The sequence below is a fragment of the Zingiber officinale genome, chromosome 5B (genome assembly GCF_018446385.1).
Source record: "Zingiber officinale cultivar Zhangliang chromosome 5B, Zo_v1.1, whole genome shotgun sequence".
In the NCBI taxonomy this organism is placed as follows: domain Eukaryota; kingdom Viridiplantae; phylum Streptophyta; class Magnoliopsida; order Zingiberales; family Zingiberaceae; genus Zingiber; species Zingiber officinale.
In genome coordinates, this window is record NC_055995.1 from 12,921,114 (window position 1) to 12,946,082 (window position 24,969).

At 39.8% G+C, this 24,969-nt stretch overlaps 1 protein-coding gene and 1 non-coding gene across 2 annotated transcripts; both read left to right on the forward strand.

Annotated features, from left to right (window-relative positions):
- The first annotated feature begins 5,840 nt into the window (after window positions 1–5,840).
- Window positions 5,841–17,036, forward strand: LOC121984132 (callose synthase 12-like). Its single transcript, XM_042536938.1, has 2 exons — window positions 5,841–11,339; window positions 16,715–17,036. The coding sequence occupies exon 1, from the start codon at window positions 5,963–5,965 to the stop codon at window positions 11,336–11,338; it is 5,376 nt and encodes a 1,791-aa protein (XP_042392872.1). The 5' UTR covers window positions 5,841–5,962; the 3' UTR covers window position 11,339; window positions 16,715–17,036.
- On the forward strand, window positions 8,964–9,043 carry LOC121988224. The gene has a single exon (XR_006113959.1). It is a non-coding gene; the product is annotated as a small nucleolar RNA J33 (small nucleolar RNA).
- Window positions 17,037–24,969: the final 7,933 nt, after the last annotated feature.

Genomic DNA, 24,969 nt, shown 5'->3' on the forward strand with positions numbered 1-24,969 from the left:
GACTTGGATCGCAAACGATGCTTAACATTATTGATCCAAATCCACCCATGTTATAAATTTAATTAAATATTAATTTCTAAAATTGGCTTCCAAGACTACATGGCGAGGCACTAGGCCTTCTTAGGTATGAGATCATCCACCACCGCCTAGACAAAGCCTTTTAAAAAAATCTAGTATTTAATTTCCTTATATAACCCTAAGTTTAACTAAATAGAACAATCGAATCAAAAATTCGAAAAAAAAAAAACACAAACTTGAATCACAAATTCGAAACCTAGAATCATATGCCTCTTCTGTTTGGTATTTCAAAAAGTATACAAAGAAAACTAGTATGATGCGGAATAGAATTACTAGTTATACCTTTCTTTGTAAACAACAACATCTTGATCTTCTACTGTATTCCTCTTCTTATCTCGGACGTCGTGTGGGGGACGATCTACCGAGACGAGAACCACCCAAGCTACCTTTCTTCTTCAAGCAAGTTTCGGCCACCACAAGAACTCCAAGAGAAGATGAGGTTTAGCCACCACCAAGCTCTAAGGGATGCTAAGAAACAAGACCTCCTATCTCTCTTTCTTCCTTAAGCTAGATCCGACCACCAACCAAGTTCCTTGAGATGAAGATGCCGCCGGCCAAGGAAGAAGAATAGGAGAGGGAGAGGATGTGAAGGGTCGGCCACCAACCAAGGAAATAGAAGAGAAGAAAACTAGAACATCAGTTATGAGGTGAGGCACCTCTACCCTTTCTTTTATATTCATTGGTCTTGGCAAATAAGGAAAATTTTATAAAAAACTTCCTTATTCTCTTAGCCAATGAAAAGAAAGTTTAATAAAAAATTTCTCTTTCAAACTCAATGTGGTCGGCCACCTCTTAATCATCCAAGCAAAGAAAGTTTTAAACATAAAATTAAAATTTTCCTAATTTGTTTCCGGAAAATTTTAAAATAAAAAATTTCTCTATTAATTTCCCTTTCATAGTTGATTATAAAAGGAAATTTTATAAATTAAAATCTCTCTATTAAAACATGTGGATGATTTCCAAAAAGAAAAGTTATCTTTAAAATTAAAATCTTCCTCTCAATCTACAAATAAGGAAAGATATCAAATCTTTTCTTAATCTTTTGTAGAAGCTATAAAAGGAAAATTTTAATTTTAAAACTTTCTTTTAAATCATGAGGATGGTTAAAAAAGGAAAGTTTTATCAAAAATTAAAATCTTCCTTTCAACTACAAATAAGGAAAGATATCAAACCTTTCACTTAATCTTTTGTAGAAAGCTATAAAAGGAAAGATTTAAATTTTAAACTCTCTTTTAAAACCATAGAATCCACATAAGAAAAATTTAAAAAAAAAATAAAATCCTTTTAATTTTATTGTGGCCAACCCCCTAAGCTTGGACTCAAACTAGGGCCGACCACACTTCAACCCATCCAAGCCATGTCTTGGCTGACCCTTGCTTGGGTTCCAAGCTTGGCTTGGCCAGCTACATAAGGATGGGTAAGAAGGTGGGTATGAGTGGATATAATACTTTATAAATAAGAGGCTACGATAGGGACTGAGAGAAGGAATTGGTTTTGGTCTTCCGATGAAATTAAGATTCTCGTGTTCTCCCCGAACATCCAACTTAATTTCATCAATAATAATTCATACCACTAAAGAATTATTATTGAACTACCGCACCAATCCCAAGTTACATTTTGGGCTCCTTCTTATTATGAGTGTATTAGTCTCCCTGTGTTTAAGATATAAAATGTCTACTAATTAAATGAGTTACTGACAACTCACTTAATTAATATCTAGCTCCAAGAGTAGTACCACTCAACTTCATTATCATGTCGGGCTAAGTCCACCTGCAGGGTTTACATGACAATCCTTATGAGCTCCTTTTGGGGACATCATCAACCTAGATTACTAGGACACAGTTTCATTCTATAATCAACAACACACACTATAAATAATATCATTTCTCAACTTATCGGCCTCTTGATTTATCGAACTAAATCTCACCTATTGGTAAATCAAAGAAATAAATACTAGATATATGTGTTTGTTATTATATCAGGATTAAGAGCACACACTTCCATAATAACAAAAGTCTTGTTATTTTATTCAGTCAGTATAAAAAGAACTTATCTTAAATGGTCCAACTCAATACACTCAGAGTGTACTAGTGTAATTTTATATATAGTTAAGATAACTATAATTATAATTTTTTATTGGATATCCTACCCATTAAAATTTCTATCTAACTATTATTGATCCGATGGTAAGAATCCGGAACCCCATAACGAGGGGTCAACACCACGGGGAGGTCAAAGGGCCTAGTGGCCCGCCGGAGAAGGACGAGCCGATCGGATTTAGAAGAAAGGGACATCTGGTAGTAAAAGGCACCCTGGTAGAGACCAGGGTTCCGACGCTCAATGAAACAGTACATAATGATCGAGCGGAGGGACGGGCCGCCCGGCCGACGCAGGGAATTAAGGCCGTCCGGACGACGTTCTTCGCCCGGTCGGCCGGATGGACGTCCCGGCCGGGCGGTGGGTAAAGGAAGGGAACACCCTCTGACAGCCGTCAAGTCGTATAGCTACGCCATACTCCTAGTCTGACAACGGGGTGTCCTGTTGTCCCATCGAAGACGTGCTCGGACTGTAGCAGTATGGTGTCAGGTAAGCTCTCTGACAAGTGCATACCGAGGTGTGGGTTGCTGACACGTCTGCACCTCGGTGAACGTGCATTGGTTCTCTCCTCGCTCTATATATAGAGCCTCTTACTTCGCCGCAGGTAAGAAAAAAGAAAAAAATCATCTCTGGAGCCACCTTTTGCATTATTTGCTTGCCTGACTTGAGCGTCGGAGGGCCGTCGCCGGGACACCCCTCCCGGCTCGGTTTTGTTGCAGGTTCGCCGGAGCACTCGAGGATCCAGCAGGGAGCGCCACGTGCCCAGTGTCCGTTGACTCCTGATTCGGACAGGATCAATTATCATTTAATAAAAATATATTAAAATTAACATCCTTTATTTATATATATATATATATATATAACTAAGTTAAATTAAAAAATTAATTTTTTAAATACGTTATTGACTTACACTAGTTATGACTTATGATACAACTATTATAACAACGAGTATTTTTATATTAGAGGGAGCTCTAACTTTCTTTTTTCTTTTAAAGATTTTACTAATTTGGCAACTCGTCTTAATTTTTTTTCAAAATATATTTAGTATCTCCATCTATACCCAAGACGTGAAGCCATACCATTCATTATTTAACACTTTATGCTCGGTTTCCTTCCTAAGTGCGGATTGAGGACGGAAAGAAATGCTGGAGAAAACACATATTTCGAACGAAGGAAGAGGAAGGGAAGGAGAAAGAAATGAATCCTGCGGATGGAAAGGGGAAGATAAAAAAAAAATTGGAAGAAAAGAAGAAGAATAGTAGAGCTATGTACATAATTAAGTATTAGTTGTTCATGATAAATTAAGAATGTATCAGTTGTGTTTATACATGAGTCAATTAAATACCGTGCAATTCGAATCTTAGATTTGTAATCCTTATGTATCATGCGTGAAAGAGAATTTCTTCCCATGTATTTGTTCACATTATATATGTGAAATAATATAAACCAATCAATATGGAATTAAAGTCTCATTCACAATGAAAATTCTTTACCTTTTCATCTCTTATCCATTCACATATATCCAATATTAAATAGCAAACAACAAAATTAACTATTTCTTCAAAATCTGAAATCTTGCTCAACTAAGTTTTGATGTGCCTACCTTAATCAAACCCTCCGTCATAAGAGATGACGAGGTGACCAATGAGCACAAGGCGGCCAACGAGAGCGATCATGAGGTGGCCCTACAAGGGCACCCCTGTTGCTCGCGGCGAGCACGAGCACGAGGGGGCCCTGCAGGCAAGCCCGACTCAAGGCATATACCATTAAGACCTATGCTTAGGGTCCCAATATTATTGGGACCCATTGATTAAATAATTAAGTAAAGATATTAAAAAAAATTAAATTGAGTTATTAATATTAATTAATGATAGCATACACATTAATAAATAGTATGATAACCCATTAATGATATATTATTAATTAATTCATTATTTCTATTTATACATTACACGTTTCCTCATAATTACAATTAGTCAAGATTTTATTTTCTTTAATCTTATTTCCTTATAATTACACTTAGTTAAGATTTTATTCTATTTAATTATATATTTTATAAAACTAATAAACTCTTTTCTTCTAAATATCTCTAAAAAAACCTTAATTGTTCTTTCACTTCGTGCCTATTTCTTTTCTCCTCATTAATTTAATTTTGTATGTTTATATTCTCTCGTTGGTGTCTTTTTTTTTTCTCATCAATAATTTTGTACATTTATGCTCTCTCACCGATGATACTTTCAGAGAATGCCCTTCTTCTCCCTCGCTGATAATATTTCTTTCTCACTCTTTTTTTTTCGATAATAACATAATCAGAGATTTTTTTTATTCATACTACATAGAGTAAAATGCTTCATAAAAAAAATTAAAATTAAAATTAATAAAATTTTATTTACGTTCAATGTCTCAAAAAAATTAAATAATTTAAGGTGTTAAAAAAATTATCTAAATATTAACGAGAAAGCTAAATTTTATATAAAAATAATATTTTATTTTTTAAAAAGTAAATCAATTTTTTTAAACTAAGGAATTTTTTTAAATTTATTTTACTTAGGGCCTCAAGAAATCTTGAGATGATCCTGCTTGCAAGTTGCCCTTGCTGCTCACGACGAGCGTGAGGCGGCCCTAGCGAGCACAAGCTGATCTTGTAGGACCGGTTGCTAGCTACTTGCGACGAGTGCAAGGCAGCTGACGAGTGCGAGGTTTCAGCGAGCTGTCAAGTGAGGTGGTGGTTGAGGACAGCATAGTTGATGAAGAAGGAAGGATGGAGTTTGATTTTGGATGTACGAAAATATATTCATGGTAGTAACCCCATATGATTGATCGTACGATCTTTTGGGAGGAAAAATATAATTCATAGATGAGACGGAGATGGATTTATAAATCCATTGTCACAATTAAACAACCAAAAGAATTAATAATTCATCCTCTTTGATCGAGAAACCGACAGATAGAAATTTTTTCTCAATTTTTGAATCCGCTCTCCAACTAAACAACATTAAAATCTTTTTAGTAGAAAAGATCAACTATTCCCACGAACTATGCCATTTATTTATATATTTTATCTTTTTTATTATTGTCTAGCTTAAATCCCTTAAATGAAAATTAAAAAAAAAAAATTCTTTTGTTTGAAAGAGCCGCCCTCCACGGCGAACGGGTAAGCCGACGCGTGCTCCGAGCCACGACGTCCGTCCTCGGCCCTCCCTAATCGTTTAACGGCCCGCACCCAACTTCTTACGCGGGCCATATCCGCCACCCGGTTCATCAGTTCAAAAATGAAACGCCAACGTCCGCATAGATGCGATCCCGCGTGCCGGGCTTGTTTACCCACGTATTATCCGCGTTCGAGGCCGACAGATGGGTCCCGCCTACGAGGACATGCGTCAAAATGATGGGTAGAACCGTGGGCCTCGATTGGGTTTTTTAATGTTTTTTTCCCTAGTGATTTGAAAACGATAACGAAGAGAGAAATTAAAAGAGGACTAATAAAAGTTCCCCAAGTTCAAAGCTACCAAATGACTTCGGTTCAAAATTGGGTCAGCACATGTGAAAAAAAATCACTTTATACCCTTTTTTAAATTAAATTTTAAAAAATAAATTTACTTTACTATTTTTATGACATTTCCTAAAATAATAGTATTGCCTAACAAAACTGCAAATCCCCACAGGCGGTTGCTCATCCCATCGGTTGCGTTTTGTACAGCTCGAAAGCATAATATCAGAAAAGATCGCAGCGGAGCGAGGGCTTACTACGAGAGAAGGGGAAGCAACTCTCAGATCTGAGGAAGGTATGAGCCTCCGCCAGCGAGGAAACTGGCCAGGATCCGGCGGTGGCTACGGCACGGAGTCCCCCGTGCCGCCCCGTGCGACGGCCGAGGGCTCCGGGGAGGAGGGGGAGGATGCTTTCAACATTATTCCCATCCATAACTTCCTGGCGGATCATCCGTCGCTCCGCTTCCCGGAGGTGCGAGCCGCCATGGCTGCGCTGCGCGCCGTCGGGGAGCTCCGGAAGCCGCCCTTCGTCCGCTGGCACGACGGCCTCGACCTCTTCGACTGGCTCGGGGCCTTCTTCGGCTTTCAGCGCGACAGCATCCGCAACCAACGGGAGCACCTCGTCCTCCTCCTCGCCAACGCGCAAATGCGAACCCAACCGCCGCCGGAAGACATCGACGTCCTCGATGCCAAGGTCGTCCGCCGCGTGCGCAAGAAACTCCTCCACAACTACACCGCATGGTGCTCTTATCTTGGCCGCAAGTCCAACGTCTGGATCGCCGATTCCCGCAACCGCCGCGCCGCCCCGGACCCGCGCCGCGAGCTCCTCTATGCCGCCCTCTACCTCCTCATCTGGGGCGAGGCAGCTAACGTCCGTTTCGTTCCCGAATGCCTCTCCTACATCTTCCACCACATGGCCATGGACCTCAACCGCATTCTCGAGGATTACATGGACGAGGCGACGGGCCAGCCTGCTCTCCCCGCTATATCTGGCGAGAACGCTTTCCTCGCCCGCGTCGTCACCCCTATCTACGAGACCATCAAGCGAGAGGTCGACGCCAGTCGCAACGGCACAGCGCCTCATTCCGCCTGGCGCAACTATGATGATATCAACGAGTACTTTTGGAACAGCCACTGCTTCGAGCGCCTCCGTTGGCCGCTCGACAGGTCTAAGAACTTCTTCGCCACTCCGCCCACCAAGAACCGCGTGGGGAAGACGGGCTTCGTGGAGCAGCGCTCTTTCTGGAATCTCTACCGCAGTTTTGATCGCCTCTGGGTCATGCTCGTCCTCTTCCTTCAGGCAGCCATCATCGTCGCGTGGCATGGCAACAAGACGTACCCATGGCAGAACCTCCAAACTCGAAATGACCAGGTCCGCCTCCTGACCATCTTCATTACCTGGGCTGGCCTCCGCTTGCTCCAGTCGCTTCTCGACGTGGGCACCCAGTACAACCTTGTCTCGCGTGAGACCAGATTGCTCGGTGTGCGAATGGTGCTCAAAATATTCGTTGCTGCGTCGTGGACGGTCGCATTCACGATCCTATACTCTCGGATGTGGAGGCAGAGGAACCAAGACAGAGTGTGGTCGACTGCAGCGAACCGGCGGCTGATGAACATTTTGGAGGCTGCCGCAGTGTTTATCCTCCCTGAACTGCTTGCCATCGCACTCTTCATCATCCCTTGGCTCCGAAACTTCATTGAGAAGACCAATTGGAGGATTCTTTATGTTCTCACCTGGTGGTTCCAGAGTCGCACCTTCGTTGGTAGAGGGCTACGTGAAGGTCTGTTGGACAACCTTAAGTATGCTCTTTTCTGGGTTGCACTCCTTGCTGTAAAGTTCATCTTCAGCTACTTCTTGCAAATCAAGCCAATGATCTCCCCTACCAAAGCCATACTTAATCTTCAAGGTGTTCAATACCAGTGGCATGAGTTTTTCTCCCATACTTCCAGGTTTGCAGTGTTCATTTTGTGGCTTCCTGTTGTTCTGATTTATCTAATGGACATTCAAATCTGGTACTCGATCTTCTCTTCAATGGTTGGGGCGCTAGTAGGCCTGTTCTCACACCTGGGTGAGATTCGTGATGTGCAACAATTGAGGCTGAGGTTCCAGTTTTTTGCTAGTGCCTTGCAGTTCCATCTGATGCCAGAAGAACAGGTTTTTCAGCAGCATGGCTCGCTACGAAGTAGATTCAGAGACGCTGTAAACCGGCTGAAGCTGAGGTATGGCTTGGGCCGCCCATACAACAAGATTGAATCAAATCAAGTTGGTCCTAGCAGGTTTGCATTGATATGGAATGAGATCATTCACACATTTAGAGAGGAGGATATTGTGAACGATCGTGAAGTGGAGCTTCTTGATCTACCTCCAAATGCATGGGATATCCGAGTGATCAGGTGGCCGTGCTTATTACTCTGCAATGAACTGCTTCTGGCTCTTGGACAAGCAAAGGAATATAAGAACAATGACAGAAGACTCTGGAGGAAGATTTGCAAAAATGAATATAGGCGATGTACAGTCATTGAGGCTTATGACAGCATTAAATATTTGCTCCTCGAGATCATCAAAGTGGGAACTGAAGAACACTCCATTGTTACTGGATTATTTGACGAGTTTGATGGCAGCATTCGTGCGGAGAAGTTCACAGTAGAATATAATATGAGTGTGTTGCAGAATATCTATGACAAACTGGTTGCCCTACTGAGCACATTAGTCAAGCCAAATAAAGATCGGTACAAGGTGGTCAACACACTGCAAACCCTGTATGACATAGTTACACGTGATTTCCCTAAAAACAAGAAGAGCATAGAGAAACTTAAAGAAGCAGGTTTGGCACCAACTGGATCAACTGAGTTGCCCTTTGAGAATGCTGTTGTGCTTCCGGCTGCAGGAAATGAAACCTTCTATAGGCAGATAAGGAGACTACACACAATACTTACATCTAAGGATTCCATGAATAACATTCCAAAGAATCTTGAGGCACGAAGACGCATTGCATTCTTCAGCAATTCATTGTTCATGAACATGCCTCGAGCTCCCCAGGTTGAAAAGATGCAGGCTTTCAGTGTGCTGACTCCATATTACAATGAGGAAGTTTTGTACAGCAAGGAACAGCTTCAGTCAGAAAATGAGGATGGCATCTCCATCATGTTTTATTTGCAAAAGATTTATGAAGATGAATGGGTAAACTTCTTGGAACGCATGAAGAGAGAGGGAATGACTGATGAGGAGGAGCTATGGGGTAAAAGATCAAGGGATCTCCGACTTTGGGCCTCATATAGGGGGCAGACCTTGTCAAGGACGGTGCGGGGAATGATGTACTACTACAAAGCTCTTAAGATGCTTGCATTTCTTGATTCTGCTTCTGAGATTGACATAAGGGAAGGATCAAGGGAACTAGCTTCAGTTGGTTCCTCGAGGAGGCAAATAGAAGACTTAGATAACTTGGAGGATGGTGGTAAGTCATCACCATCCCAAAGTCTAAGTAGAGCTAGCAGCAGCATGTTGTTGTTTAAAGGTCACGAACATGGAACTGCTCTGATGAAGTATACTTACGTGGTTGCTTGCCAGATTTATGGAAACCAGAAAGCTAAGAATGACACACGTGCCAATGATATTTTGTACCTGATGAAGAACAATGAAGCCCTCCGTGTTGCTTATGTTGATGAAGTGAAGTCAGGCAGAGATGAAGTGGAATATTTTTCTGTTCTTGTTAAATATGATCAACAACTGGAGAAAGAAGTGGAGATATACAGGGTCAAGCTGCCTGGGCCTCTAAAGCTTGGAGAAGGCAAGCCAGAGAACCAGAACCATGCCCTTATCTTCACAAGGGGCGATGCAGTGCAAACAATTGATATGAACCAAGACAACTACTTTGAGGAGGCCCTCAAAATGCGCAATCTGTTAGAAGAATACTCATCCAACTATGGGGCCCGAAAACCAAATATCTTGGGAGTTCGTGAACATGTTTTTACTGGTTCTGTTTCTTCCCTGGCTTGGTTCATGTCAGCTCAGGAAACAAGCTTTGTCACCCTTGGACAGAGGGTTCTGGCAAACCCTTTAAAGGTACGGATGCATTATGGCCATCCTGATGTCTTTGATCGCCTTTGGTTTTTAAGTCGAGGAGGCATTAGTAAGGCTTCAAGGGTCATCAATATTAGTGAGGATATATTTGCAGGATTTAATTGTACACTTCGCGGCGGCAATGTTACCCATCATGAATATATACAGGTTGGTAAAGGCCGAGATGTGGGCCTGAATCAAATATCTATGTTTGAAGCCAAAGTTGCTAGTGGTAATGGCGAACAGACCTTAAGCAGAGATGTTTATAGGTTAGGCCATAGGTTAGATTTCTTCCGGATGCTCTCTTTCTTTTACACAACTGTGGGTTTCTATTTTAACACAATGATGGTGGTACTGACTGTCTATGCTTTTGTCTGGGGTCGCCTTTATCTGGCTCTCAGTGGCCTTGAGAGTTCCATCAGAAGCAATGCTGACTCTACAAATAATGCAGCTCTTGGTACTGTTCTCAATCAGCAATTCATTATCCAGCTGGGGCTTTTTACTGCATTGCCAATGATTATAGAAAACTCACTTGAGCACGGGTTTCTTCCTGCGATCTGGGACTTCTTGACAATGCAGTTACAACTTGCATCAGTGTTCTATACTTTCTCAATGGGAACTAAGACCCATTACTATGGGCGAACTATTCTTCATGGAGGTGCAAAATATCGGGCTACCGGACGTGGTTTTGTGGTTGAACACAAGAAATTTACTGAGAATTATAGACTTTATGCACGCAGCCATTTCATAAAAGGAATAGAACTAGGGATAGTATTGACCTTGTATGCTGCCTATAGTGCCATTGGGAAGAATACATTTGTTTACATAGTAATGACCATCTCAAGCTGGTTTTTGGTTGTATCATGGATCATGGCTCCATTTGCATTCAATCCGTCTGGCTTTGATTGGTTGAAAACTGTCTATGACTATGATGATTTTATGAACTGGATTTGGTATCCTAGTCTTATTTCTGCAACATCTGATCAATCTTGGGAGAAATGGTGGAATGAAGAAAATGATCATCTTCGGACAACTGGTCTTTGGGGGAAATTATTGGAGATCATATTAGATCTCCGTTATTTCTTCTTCCAGTATGGTATTGTGTATCAGCTAAACATTGCAAGTCATAGCCACAGTGTTTCTGTGTATCTTCTTTCTTGGATAGGCATCTTTGCTGCCCTTGGCATTTTTGTCATCATGGATTATGCTCAGGATAGATATGCTGCCAAGGAACACTTGACATATCGAGGCATTCAATCTTTCATAATAGTCTTTCTGATACTTGTCATCATTGTATTGCTGCAGTTCACTTCCTTCAAAATTGTTGATTTCTTTACAAGCCTGTTAGCATTCATTCCTACTGGCTGGGGTTTAATCTCAATTGCTCAGGTTTTCAAACCATTCCTTCAATCTACTGTTCTATGGGAATCTGTGGTTGCTGTGGCTCGGTTATATGAAATAATGTTTGGAGTAATTGTAATGGCTCCTGTGGCATTCCTATCCTGGTTGCCTGGTTCCCAGGAAATGCAGACAAGAGTACTCTTTAATGAAGCATTTAGTCGAGGTCTCCAGATATCACGAATACTTAATGCGAAAAAGTCTACTGACATTTGAGGTACTAATTCATGCTTCTTTTGCTGTATTTGTCATTATGAGTTGTCTATCAACTTTTATTTTTGTGCGACTAAAATTGGAAAGGATGTGAATCTTGTTCAAAATTCACTATTTTCCTCTTGGTTCTTTGTATGGTCAGAGAGTTTACAAGTTGGCTTGTTGCTATCTACTTTTCTTCACTAAGTAACTTGAAATATAGCTATCTCATACCTAGACTAAAGTAGAAATCTTCTCTCAGTTTGGCCCAAGCTTAAAGTTGACTTGCTGTGTAGTTCACATCTGTAGTAATTCTGCTAGGTTTAAGTCTTGAATTTTAAAGCTAAAATCTTGTATCAGCATGCTGAGTCTTGTTGCATTTGATCTCAGGTTCAATCAAATGATCAGTTTTAGTTTACAGCATATGGTTGAATTAGTAAGTTAGGACATCTTTGCATTATTTATTTCCTGAGGTTCAAAAGTCTTTTGATCTTACTACCAGCTACTTTTATATGGTATCCAGTTCCTTATGCTACAAGGTTGAGTTAATACATGGTTAGTTTAAGTTTCCTAATTTACTCCCTCCCAATGGTGTGAGGCAGTCGTGGGGGCCGCCAGGATGACAGATTTCACCTTTTGTAGAAGGTTGAGTTAATACATCCTGATTATTCCCAGTATCGTAAAAGACACATTTTCATTTATTTAGTTTTTGTTTCTATAAAATTTGGAATACTTCTCACAGATTCATTTGAAATCCATTTTCCAACTATCTTAACTACGTTTTTTTAAGCCAATACAGAAAAAGCCAATTTACATTTAGCTGAAACACTGAATGAATTTGGATTAATACAAGTTATGAAGGTTAGGTGAATAATTTTCAAGTTCTAAACTTTCCAAAAGATGACTTGATGTGTTGTTATTTGAATTAATCTCTTTAATCATTGAAATTTTACCACAACCACATAAAATATCAGTCAGAGTATCTTTGTTACCGGTTTCTTTTAAGTCTATTGCAGGTCCTTTGATTTTGAGTTGTTAAAAGGAAATTTTGCACTTTAGAGTGGTTAAGACTTAAGAGAATGTTTCCTTACCTACTCAGATAGACAACAGCTTAAGCATTGAGATCTAGGGTTGACTGGCAAAAAAATATGAACTATTGCAAATTATTTTCATTTCACCGTATCATTTTTCCATTTCTTATGTTCTGGTTAGGGTATTCAATTTTGTATCGTAAATTTTTGTTCTAAATGATGATCAATACATATTCTACAAAGTTGAGGATGAACCTATCTTACATGGAATGTGTCTATACAAATACCTCAATGCATGTGCTAATAATTTCCATCAGATTAGAATGCCTTTCACTATGAACAAAACGATTTATAACATAAGGATCACAGTATAAACGAAGATTTTCTGTAAATTACCTAAGTGTTTTTTATTTAATTGTTTGTATGATTCCAGTTAGCCTTCTAAAATTGACACTCAACAAGTCATATTAGTTTTTTTGGTGTTGGAATTCATGTGGAGGCAAATCTCATCCTTGGAGTTCTAAAGATTGTCTAATGAAGGTTTGGATCAATGGGTAATCCTGGATAAGTGTAACAGTGCAAGCCCAACCTAGAGATACTGCAAAAATATAGAATGTGTTAAGAATAAGCCCTGTGATGGCTCGGTCCATGCATAAGTCAACCTTAGTGGTGGTGGCTATAGGGAAGTAAATGAAGAAATGATAGTAAATGAGATAGAAAGAATTCCTTCAACTCACAAATGTTGTTTAGTGAGTAATGGTGAAGAACGGTTAGAGATTGGTAATTGAGCATGTGGTTGACATGCATTTGCACTAGATGAGATCATTGTCTTTATCTTTGGTAAAATCTAAAAGAGAGTCAAATCTGTAGAATTAACAGAGGTAAAACTTTTTCACAGCTTCAATATTCAAATGACATAAATTAACTTCATTACAAATTGAATTAATTTTTTAAAGATTAATAACTTTTTTTGTGATATAAGATGCCTAGTTATTAGGGATGTAATGTTTCAACTCTTATCCCTTCCTCTTCACCTCAGTTGGCATGTCTTCTTACATACTGCCTCTACATTCATAATCACTAGAGGTAGGGGATTGACTTGAGTACTATGGTAAAAACTTGAGAGAGAGAGTTTGCAATCAATAAAAAAAAGCGAAGTTAGTTCGCTTGTTCATCAGCTGGGCTACATCAGCTTCTAATTGCATTCATTTAACAATGTTAAATTGCTTGCGATACATCGGATTAGGATCCTCTTAACGACTAGCCCATATAAAATTGAAATATATCAAAAATATCTGAGGAAAGAAATAATATAATGCATAAAATAGTTCACAATTAAAATTGGAATAAATCTCTTGTTTTTAAATAACAACTTACAAATTAAAACTACCAAAATAACTTGATCTCTTATATAAAAGGATCTTTTAAAGGTTTTGCAAAGGCTAAGCCTTTAAAATTAAATTTCTAATTTGCATTATTCTTCCTTAACATGAAGAACACAACGTAAACTAGTTATCAACATTCTGTCATGTTGTTCTTTCCATGCGTAAAAATAATTCATCATCAGCATTGTTTAGTTTGGTTATTTTATTATCTTTTCTTGGTCTCTTTTCCAATGAGTAAGGAACTATTGTATTTTGTTTCTCATAGTTTTTGAGAAATTGAGATTTTATTTTATTTTATTATTTTGATTGCCCCTTCCAAAAAATAATAAAAATTGCAATTAATCATAAGGAATATGTTTGGATCTGATTGACCATTGAAATTAGGTGCTTCAAATCCACTATGTTTCTCATTTTCTGATTTTTGTTGCCTTTGTTATTGATTATTATGCTATACATTAAAAAAAGTTCACGTTTTTAAAGATTGGGTAATGCAAATATGAGTGAGAATGCATGTAATGCATTGTTTGTGTATAGAGGATGAAATTTGTTAAAAAATTTAGATTGTTCATGTTACTTCTCATGAATTTAAGCATGTCATTCACGTATGACTATTTGTGATCTTCACTCTCAATGTCTACATCTCTTGTGGATCTCAAATCTCCATCAATCCGTGAGTGTGTATTGTATTCAGATTTGATCTTAAAAAAAAAAGGGCAGCCCGGTGCACGAAGCTCCCGCCATGCGGGGTCCTAAGGAAGGATCCATTGTACGTAGCCTTACCTTGCTTTTTGCAAGAGGTTGTTTCCAGATTTGGTCACATGACAACAACTTTACCGTGGCAATAAGAGATTTGATCTTCTCTTATGAAATTTAAAATAGCGTTGCACTAGAATTCTTGTATTAATCCCCCCTTAACTATCCTGTATTACATCCCAACTTGCACAATATCTAACAAGTGGTTGGGTTGTGCCTTAAGAGCCCTTCCTTCCTTCCTTTCTTTCTTTCTTTCTCATGATAAAATAAAATCTCCAAGTTAATCAAAACAGAAGGGATATCAGAATAGTAACAATCCAAGTTGCTTGCATCTGAACCTGTTTATCTGAATGAATGTAGTAGGCAGTTAGGAGAAACATCAAGGTTGGGCCTATAGTATAGGAGGCAACGACTGCATTTTCTGCTAGCTAGAGCAATGTCAGGTCAACCACCAAGAGGGAGCATATTTGCATTTGGGGAGGCACATGGTTCTTTCAGTCCTTATATGATTAGGAGTGAGTATTCAGTTAAAATCAAATCAAATCAACCAACATATTTTTTTTCTAACTAACTGAACCGACCGAATGTTTTAATAAAAACCCAACAATCGAACCCATAAAATGTCGGTTTATTCGGTCGAAGATCAAATTAATCGAATTTTTCTAATTAGGGTCTAAAAATTCAGTTTGGTTTAACAAAATTCAATTTCGGTCTAAAAATTGGGGTCAAAAATTTGATTCGGTTAAAAAATTCAGTTTATCCGGTTTAACCGAATAAGAAATTTTAAAATTGAACCCAAATTAATTGAATTAACTGATTTTTTTTAGAAAAAAAATACTGAAATTCTGAATAAACATAACCGAATTTTAAAATTCGGTTGGTTTAGTCAAACTTTTGCTCACCCCTATATATGATGGCATAAGATCTCCGCTTTGCTGGTGAAGCTGTGGTCGTGCAGCTTCTGCTGAGAGGGCTGAGATGAGGCATCTGTTCGGACAGACCAAGGGCGCACTAATGTGAGGGTTTGTCGTGTCTGCTTGTAAAGATGGATGGGCTTGCAAAGCTGGAGCAAGAAGTCAAAGCCTTTTGGTGGGGATGGAGTTTGCCTGGCATAGAGGGTACAGGGGATGATCTTTGATTTTCTCGCAGGTGAGAGCGGTGGTGTTTGAGTTACTTTTCATGATGGGTTCTTGTATAGATGGTGCAAGAGGAGGCACGGTGGATTGTCTTGGGCTTTAGCTTCTCTGGGAACACAGATAGGTGTTTCTGTTGTGCAATCAATGGGAGGAGCACATTAGGACTTTTCCTTTGCTACTTATTCTGTTGAGGTGGATTCAGACAAAGCAAGGCTTCTCGAGATCAGTGTTTGGGAGTTGATGCAATGGCTTCTGGAGGAAGCTTCCTTGGTGGACCTGTAAGTCCAGCAAGCGGGTGGCGCAAGAAAATTATGAGGTGACAAAAAAAATTGATAAACGAGCATGGAGCTTGTTTTACAGGATATGAATCCTTTTCACCTAGGATAATTCATTTCTAAAATAACTTAGCCACCTATTCTCTTAAAATAACTTGTTCTACTAAACAAGAATTAAATTTATCTAGTTTACTATAACTAATAAAAAAATTAAATCTTAAAAGTTGTAAACACCTTTCTCTGTTCTAAAGATTGCTACAAACTTCAGAACAATCTTCTCTGGGACAAACATACCTGTAAACTTCTTGGTTGTGTCTAACTCTTTGTCCGATGGTTTAGCACAAGTTGGTTAGTTCCAATCTATTTCTTGACACTTTTGCAGAAACTGTTCAAAGACTTCCCTTGGATGCATTACAGATTAGTGGGACAATTAATTTGTCAATGAGTTATGTCCTGACAACATTTAGTTACATTTTGCTTGAAAGTTGAAGATAACAATTATTTCTAAGAAAATGGTTTGCTTTAATGGACAAATGGAACTCTGGCCAAACATCATCACCAATGTTTACAGTATGAACATTGTATTGAGAATTTGCAAACCTCACTGAAATTATTCATCTAACTAATTCAACTAAACTAATTAGGTCGCTGGATCATCTTAACTCTTTTGTATGCTTTCATGGTCTGCAAATTTATTATTGCCCTAGAAATAACTAACGCCCCATGATTTTTACCAGTTACTGAGAAATCATATTCTGCAGCATAATCTTATAGTGTGATAATATTTCAGGAGTATTTAATGTGGAAATAAAATCTACAGGTTAACGTCTAGTTCATGCTTGCTTAGTGGAGATACATTTGTGCGGCTAGAATTTTCTCCATTGTTACTGGTGGGGGAATGCAGAATGTAGGAGGTAACTTTTTCTTAGCTAAATTCCCTTTTCATATGGGATCTGCTTGTATGTATGTATGTAATCATGGAACTGATTGACCCATATTTCCTGCTTTAGATTCAGATAGTTTGAGATATGTTATAATTGTGACCATAATTTGGTATCGATACTGGTGATTTGTTGACTTCTGTAAAAATATTTCATTCTCTTGGCATGGTGGTCACAAGCTATAGATGCATATTCTCTTTCCATGTCAATTATAAAACTTTTCAACCATGCTGCAGTTCAATTGGATGCTTGTGAGGATTAGACTTTGATATTTGTTCAATGGAGATTTCTCTTACAGCTGTCTAATTTTGACTAAGAGTGAAAGTAAAGATTGCTCGTTTCCTCTAACCTTCTAAATAGGTTTTCCTTTAAGTCTCAGATTGTCTCCATGTTACTTTCTCTGTTGTGCAACTCTGCAAACAGCCAATTTCTCTCCAATCCTTCCAGTTTGCAACAGTTGGAATTGCCTTCTTTCACTTTGGAGTTATATTTCCTTTCTTCTTCCTGTGTACATGGTATCGGAAATAAGGTGAGAAGTTCCTAAAAGAAGCAGAGAAGCTAAAATTAGGTTTCTAGATATTAGGAGCAGGGATTTTCTAGGTTTTATTGGTGAACATGGAAGCCAAACATATTAATGCCTAAAAATAGATTCGATATTGCACGTGTTACTACTACACTTTCTTCTTCAACTTTTTTTTTTCTCCTATTTATTTTTGAGAGTTTGGTAAACAATAATTAGATAACATGCCTCGTATCACATTGAATATCAATTTAGCTTGGTCTTGGTTAACTAATTTTAGTTAGCTAGCCATTCTCCAGAAGCTTCAACAATGAAACCAAATTCAAGCATGTGCCATCCTTGCTCGAAAGACAGGAATGCCCACCATATTTCTTGTGCTTGTTTAATTTGTTCGTCATAGCAAACTGTTGAACTTCTTGCCAATCCTTTATAGGTTAGGAACTTGGGTTGCACATTTCCAGATCTTGAACAGCTTTGTTGGACATCTTGGAACATCTTTAGGAGAAAGAAGTAACTCGAGGAAGGTTGTCTAGCATTTCAGACCACTTTGGGAAAAAGCTTGTCTAATTTTTCAGTATAAAGAAACACACTTGACTAACTGATGCCTTCGGTTTGAGCCGACAAACACAGTTCGACCTGCTATTTTCCAAAGAATTCAGTGAATTGGATAAATGAGGCTCGAGTATTGCTAGGGGGATAAGATTTTGTCCAAAGGAACCATGTGTATATATACTCGACCATTGAGTGAGATTAATGCACTCTAACTCATCTTGCCCGCCTAATTGGTTTGGCCATTCAACTCATCTAGCTTAGTCAGGCAATCAAGTAGGGTTCTGATTTGTTTGGCCTGGTTACCTCATCTAACTTTAACCACTTTGCCCCTAGATTTCTTTGCCTATCCCTTTAGGTTTCTCTAATTCGATTGACTCAACTCATCAAATTTGTTCATTAGTGTTCTCCAGCCCTATACAAAGCCATCCCTCTAATTGGGTCGATCCCCACAAGTCCATGAAGTATACCAGGAATAATTTTCATTTTTACAAGTAAATATAGGAATACTCATTTCATAATTTATAGGGGATCAAATAACTTTTCTTATAAATCAAATGGCATTTTTGACAAACGCAATAATCACTTTCCCCAGCGTGAAAGAAAATCAGAACGAAGCCGAATCTCCCTCAAACCCTCTCAAGGATAATGAAAGGCTATTCTATAGATCTGACATGCTAAGCTCATGCCGTATCCATCGTCAATATTGAGTTTTGCAATTCATCGCAATTACAAATTAACTAAAGTCACACCACTTCATCCACGACGAAATCACGAAGAGATTCGATGGCCATGCCAGCCAAGACTTTTTTTTCTTCCTTTTCTTTTTTTAATGGTAAAATTTGCACATGCTTCAATTTTTTTATTTTTTTATTTTTTTATTTTATTTTTAATTTCTTTTCTAATTGTATCCCATTTTTCGAACCATAAACGTCTCGTTACTCGTCGGCCAATGTTTCAAAGTTTTCGTTCCACTGAGCAGAAATCATTCTGTAGTGTATCGTCTAATTCATTGCCGTTGCACCGTAGCATGAGTACTACTCATGCTTCATTTTTTTTTTATTATTATTTTTTTATACCAAGTTGCTAGACAGTTCTAATATTTTGCCCATCAAATAAATTCAGGAAACATTGGCAGCCTAGCACATGAAGTTTTCGGGCACCGCAAGCATTTGATAAACACACTGCTGAAGAATTGAACTCTCGATGTCGCCCCCCAATACCAACTCATGCTTCATTTCCTTTCTGCACCCCGCCCGTACCACACGCTTTATCCTCCTTCCTGGAGATTTGACATGACCATCTGGCCCAGATTTGTCAAATGTAGGGCTGTAAATGACAGTCTATGCGCTGTACACGATAAAATATACCTTAATTTAATTATTATATATATAATCTCTCTCTAACAACCGCCGTTGATAAAATAAAATTTTCAAAATAAATAATCTTTTTTTCATGTCATAATTCTCAGCAGGAAGTTGATTTAATTTTTTAAAGAAAGAGAGTAGTTGAGACAGATCTCCGAGAAAGATCAGATCATATATATCGAATCTACAGTCTTACTTGCATTGTTGGAAATTATTTCTACAATTTGAACGCATGACTTTTAGATATATAATAATTTAATCGTTGGGTTAAAGTTCCTTTTCATTGAAATTTTTTAAGTAAAAGAAATTCTATTATGAGTTGCCACCCAACTTCCTACATGGTCTGATATCCAAGTACTTCCTCCGTTCTTTTGTGACTTATGAAATCTGCAAATCCAAGTCGGCTCATTTTTGGAAACCTTCGACGACTTATGCATGCTGAAACTTTCCTATCGTGGAAGTTAATGAAATGACACTATTTGCAAGTGCGTTCTGGATCTTACTTAATGGCTGTTGTAGACTCGTTGAGTTAATTACCAAATCGTTTCAGCAATTTGAGTGGACTGAGAACCTTCAATCGTGTGGCAAAGGTGAAATCGCTCGTCCCCAACGCTCCCGCCGCACACGACCCAAGGTCATCACGAGGGAGGTAAATCACAGCATCCTGAGCGAGCATGTGGTAGGTGGGGTGAGTTGCACAGGGACCGGAGATTTACGCCCCGACTATCCTGAGTTTCGACCCCGCGACCTCATGTGACAAGCATCCCACCACATACCAACTCAGATGACCTGTGAGATCACCTTCAATCAGAATCAAAGCTAAAGGGTCTTTCATACATTAAAGCTATATCAAAATTAAGGAAATAAGGTTTTCACAGGGGTGATGCATTGATAAAGCATTCAAGAAAACAAATAAGATTGCCCTAGGGACTATAATGGGATGCTAAGTTGTGGGATGAGTTCTTTAGATAATAAAGGTTTAAATTTCATCTAGAGCATATTACATTTAGGAAGTTAGAAAATTTTGTGATGCTAGGCCGTCCTAGGACTTCTATTTGGGTGGTTGATCTTGTCTTAAAGCGGAAAAGATGACTGGCTGACTGGGAAAGGTAGCTCTGATGTTGACCAAATGAAGACTCCTCACTATATTCAAGTAACTCTTAAGCGCTCCTGCATGCAAGAAGAGTGTTAGCGACTGGGCCAGGGAAGGAGTCCTCAGCGTTAATCCTCCGACGTTCAAGTCAGTGATTGACTTCTGGGAATGAATAGTCGAAACAATAGTAGCGATGAGTGTATCAAATCATGTATCAAATCATGTAGCGTAGCATACTTGTGCCTATAGATGGAGATCCCTTTTATAGTGTTATATTATGTCTGTGCATAAATCTCAAAGCATTTCCAAAAAATGAAGGTACTCTGACACCTTTCCAAAATGAATTCGCAATCTCTGCAATTGACAGGATGGAAACTTTGAATGCGCATCTTACATATAGAATATTTTTTGTCCTTTATGATGCCAAAAAGGAATATGAGGTCGTTGAGTCGTGGGGTCCACCATAGGGTCACTTGGTAAGTCAACTGAGTCCTTAATATAGTTCGACCAGCCATAACTCACAAGAGTCATCCGATCGACTCCAGTGAATGCAATCGATGACTCAGCCTTCGCTCAGGTGGACCAAGCATCCAGTATGTCTAATCCGGTCATATGTCCGATAAGCTAAAACAATCGGTCAAGCTCGTTAATGCTTGACTTTATGTTTTATCAAGGCTTAGGAGTTCAGGGCGTGAGATCCGACCTACAAAAGGGTCTGATCAGACAATATCTCAGTCTAAATGAGGATGCACCTTGGCTAAAAATATTGACTGCCTCTTGACTTTGACTGTCATGACAGTCGGACTCTTGAACTTTGACTTTTGAGGGGGGTCCCACCTTAACTACCGTAGTCGAAGGAGGCTGCAAGTCCGACTAACTTGACTCTAGTATCGCTTGTGCTTCTTGTTTTTTGATCAAGCATTCATTTGCTTCGAACAGGTATTATACTTTACCACCAGTATTTCTGAGACCCCCTTTTTCTCGATCTGACTGTCTTATTTCGTACTGCCGTCCGGATTAAGCTAATAAAATACTTAATTGATGTTGCTTCGTGCGCCCTTGCCTCCCAATCGGACGCTCAAGTTTTCGTACTGCCTTTCGGATTAAACTATGAAACACTTAATTGATGTTGCTTCATGCACCCTTTGTCTCCCGACCAGATGCTCAATTTTTGAAAGGTCACTCAGCTCCAACTAACGTCACCCTGACATCTTGGAAACTAAGCAAATCACTTATCATCCATGCAAAGCATGATGAGCACGACTTTTTAACATAAGTCTTCTTATTGCCTCCATCCCTCATAAATGCGGCCTATATCTTATTAACACGTGTCAGAGGTCTTCATAGAAGAATATCTTATGTGACAAGCTACTGTTGTGATTTGATGTGACTGCTGGTGGTTTCAAATTCAACAATCTAGATTGAACCTCTCTCCTCCATCCTTTTGATCGAACGACTGTGAACAACCATTCTTAGGGTTTTTAACTTGTATGTTTCAACGCCACTGTATCGCTTTCTTCTTTCTCTTCACCGTCTGCTTCTTCGTTTTCTGCTCACCATTATCGATGATCACTTGCTACTCCTCTAGCTTCTAGTAAGTTTCATTTATTTTCTCCTTCTGATTCTTCCCATCTTTCCTCATGGTCTCTGATCCGCTAGTTGTTGTCCATGGACTCTGGTATACCTCTGTCGCCTCTGATCTTAATGGTGACGAGATGGACGAAATGCACCACTCCTATCACATTCCTCCCAACCACAATATTGTGATTCTTTCTGGTTATGATCATCCCCACCTTCCTCCGGCTGACTTCATCACTTTCTTTAAGGACCAGTTAATGGTCGACCGTCGATTTCCTCTATATCCTTTCTTCTAAAAAATTTGTTCTTACTTTCACATTCTCCTATAACAGTTAGCACCTAATTCCATTAGATTACTGTGCGGGGTTATTGTATTATTCCACCTATACCACATCCCTTTGTATCTCCGTATCTTTCATTACTTTTATTATCTAAAGAAGTTCGAGCCGGATGTCTTCCTCTTCCAAGCCCGAGTGGGCACTGTGTTTTTTTGATAAAATGCCGACTTTCAATAAAGACTGGAAATCACATTACTTTTTCCTCCGACCGTCTCATCCAGTAGCATTTTCGACCGGGTGGTAAATGGAACTACCCAATCCTCCCACAGTGACCAAGTATCGCTAGGAGTCAGTCTATCTCATGGCCTCCTCTCAGCTCGTCGGTCTGAAATATCATATTCATAAATTGTTGACTGATGGCATACTGTATATGTTTGGGCTAAGTCCATGATGAGTCCAACTGCCCAACAACTTTAGTGAGTCATTCATCCTTCTATAGCTGTTGGATCTAACTAATTTTTATTTTATAGCCTAAACTATGTGGAAAGCATTGGTAAGTGATTCCATGAAATTGGCGGATGAAGAAATGGAAGCTCGCAGGGAAGCCAAGCTGGAGAGTCATGGGCTTTTTCCGATCGGGCCTTCAGAGGAGCCGACCGACGAGGAGGTAGCGAGCCAAGTCGTGGGGAGTGAAGTGGCGACCAACCTTGAAAAAATGCCTACCAAGCGACCCTCCTTATTTCCCATGACTGTTCCTTCTGAGTCCATGACCTCAATCGAGCCGCTGATCCATCGTCAATGCCGGAAAAGGCACTGATCGGCTATGCCTAGCACTCTACCTCTATAGTTCTGCAAACATCTACTATAGTTTTGACCGCGCGACCGCCCTCCAAGCGGGAGGAGATCTTAACCTCTGTGATCCCTAAAGTCATGTCCGGTTAGCAAACTTTGGCTTCATCTGATCGGACACCTTCCTTGTTTGAGCTACTGCTGAAGCAATTCCCACCCATCCAATTTTATTTTTTCTACCATCGTCGACCGAGCCGGCGTGACCCCTGTCTATCATACACTTTACTCCCCTTTTCAAGTCTAGGAGCAAATCAAAATCCATCTCCATCGACCTGAGTGAGCTAGGCAAGTAGAAGAGACTTTGAGCAATCCTTGTTGGAACCTTGACATTCGCTAGAGGGGGGTGAATAGCGTCTTACCCAAAATATCGTTTCCTACAATGGTTAGTACACACAGTGGAATACAAAAATAAATACTAACAAGAGAAAGCAAACCTAACACGTAGATTTAACATGGTTCGAAGATAAAGCTCCTACTCCACGGCTATCCGTAGGGTGGACGATCCCTATCCGTCGGTGGATGACTCCCTGGAAAACCTTTGGCTAGCTCAAGCTCCTTGTCGGTGGAGAAATCTCACCACAAATACTTGAATACAAGTACATCGATCACACGAGGGCTTGTGAGACTCTAATAGGCTTTAACCAAGTCTATTTCGTCAACTTTGCCCAAGCACCCCGAGCTCTATTAAATAGAGCTCGGGAGGAAAACACCAAGTGTTTTCCCGCCTCTAGTTGACTGGTACAACCACCAGTGGACTGGTCCTAAGAAATTCAACCGTTACAAACCAACAGTCGACAACCAGTCGACTGCTACAGTGCATCAGTCGACTGCTACAGTGTACCAGTCGATTGCTACAGTACTAGTTGGCTGCTATAGTGTCCGTTTGATTGCTACAGTATCGAACGACTATTTTCGTAGCCTTTGGGCACAGAAACACTTTATGCCCTACCCCAATTAACTGATCAAACCCTAACCCTAGGATTTGACCCCCCGAGTACATTCACTCAGAACTCGTCCTCGCCCGACCAACCTAGATCTACCCTTCTAGCCTCCTCCATCAGCCTTGCGTCCCTCGGATGTCTCCCCATCCTTCACGTTTTGGCTTCTGGAGCTTCTTTCGGCCTTGTCCTTGTTGTCGGGTCTTCCTTTGCCAAGAGGCTCCTCACCTCCGGGACTTCATCCATTGTCAAGTCACACTTGGACTTACGTTGTCAAGACTACATGCTTGAACTTACATCGCGAAGACTTATCCTTGGACTTTCCTCTTTTTCCAAGATTACACTTGGACTTTCCTTGTTGTACCTGTATCCTGCACACTCACAATGTATATCAAATATAACAATAAATCTAACTTAAACCTTTGCCCAAACATCAAAATCTAGGGCACCTAGATTGCTCCAACAATCCTTAGACTGTCCACTTAGGATCTTCTATCTACGCACTCTGCTGAATCCCTGGCCTAGAGCATACAATAAGGATTCAAGGGCCCTTGGCCCAGACTTGGGCAGATGCACGAGCCCTTGACCCAGACTTGGGCGGATGCACGGGCCTAAGCAGCCGCTAGTTCTCCAGAGGAGCTAGTTGACCACTTTAGTCAAGGCATCATCGGGGTGAATTTACATTATCCTCATACATTCATCCTTCTTATTTGCTCCCTTTAACATTCTTTTCCTTTTGATAGTTTTGAGTGGAGGACTTAACACTTAACCAAAAATTGTCCAAGTTAAGCCACGAGCATAAGATGTTGTAGGGCTTGATCGGGTGAGAGGGCACATCCCAAGTCTCGGCCAAGAGGTTGTCCATAGACGTGGCTTAGCTAAAGAGAGAGTTAGACATTTAGTTAGAGCAATTGTTGGGGTCCAAGCGAGCTCTCACTGTGAAGAAAGATAAAAATCACAGC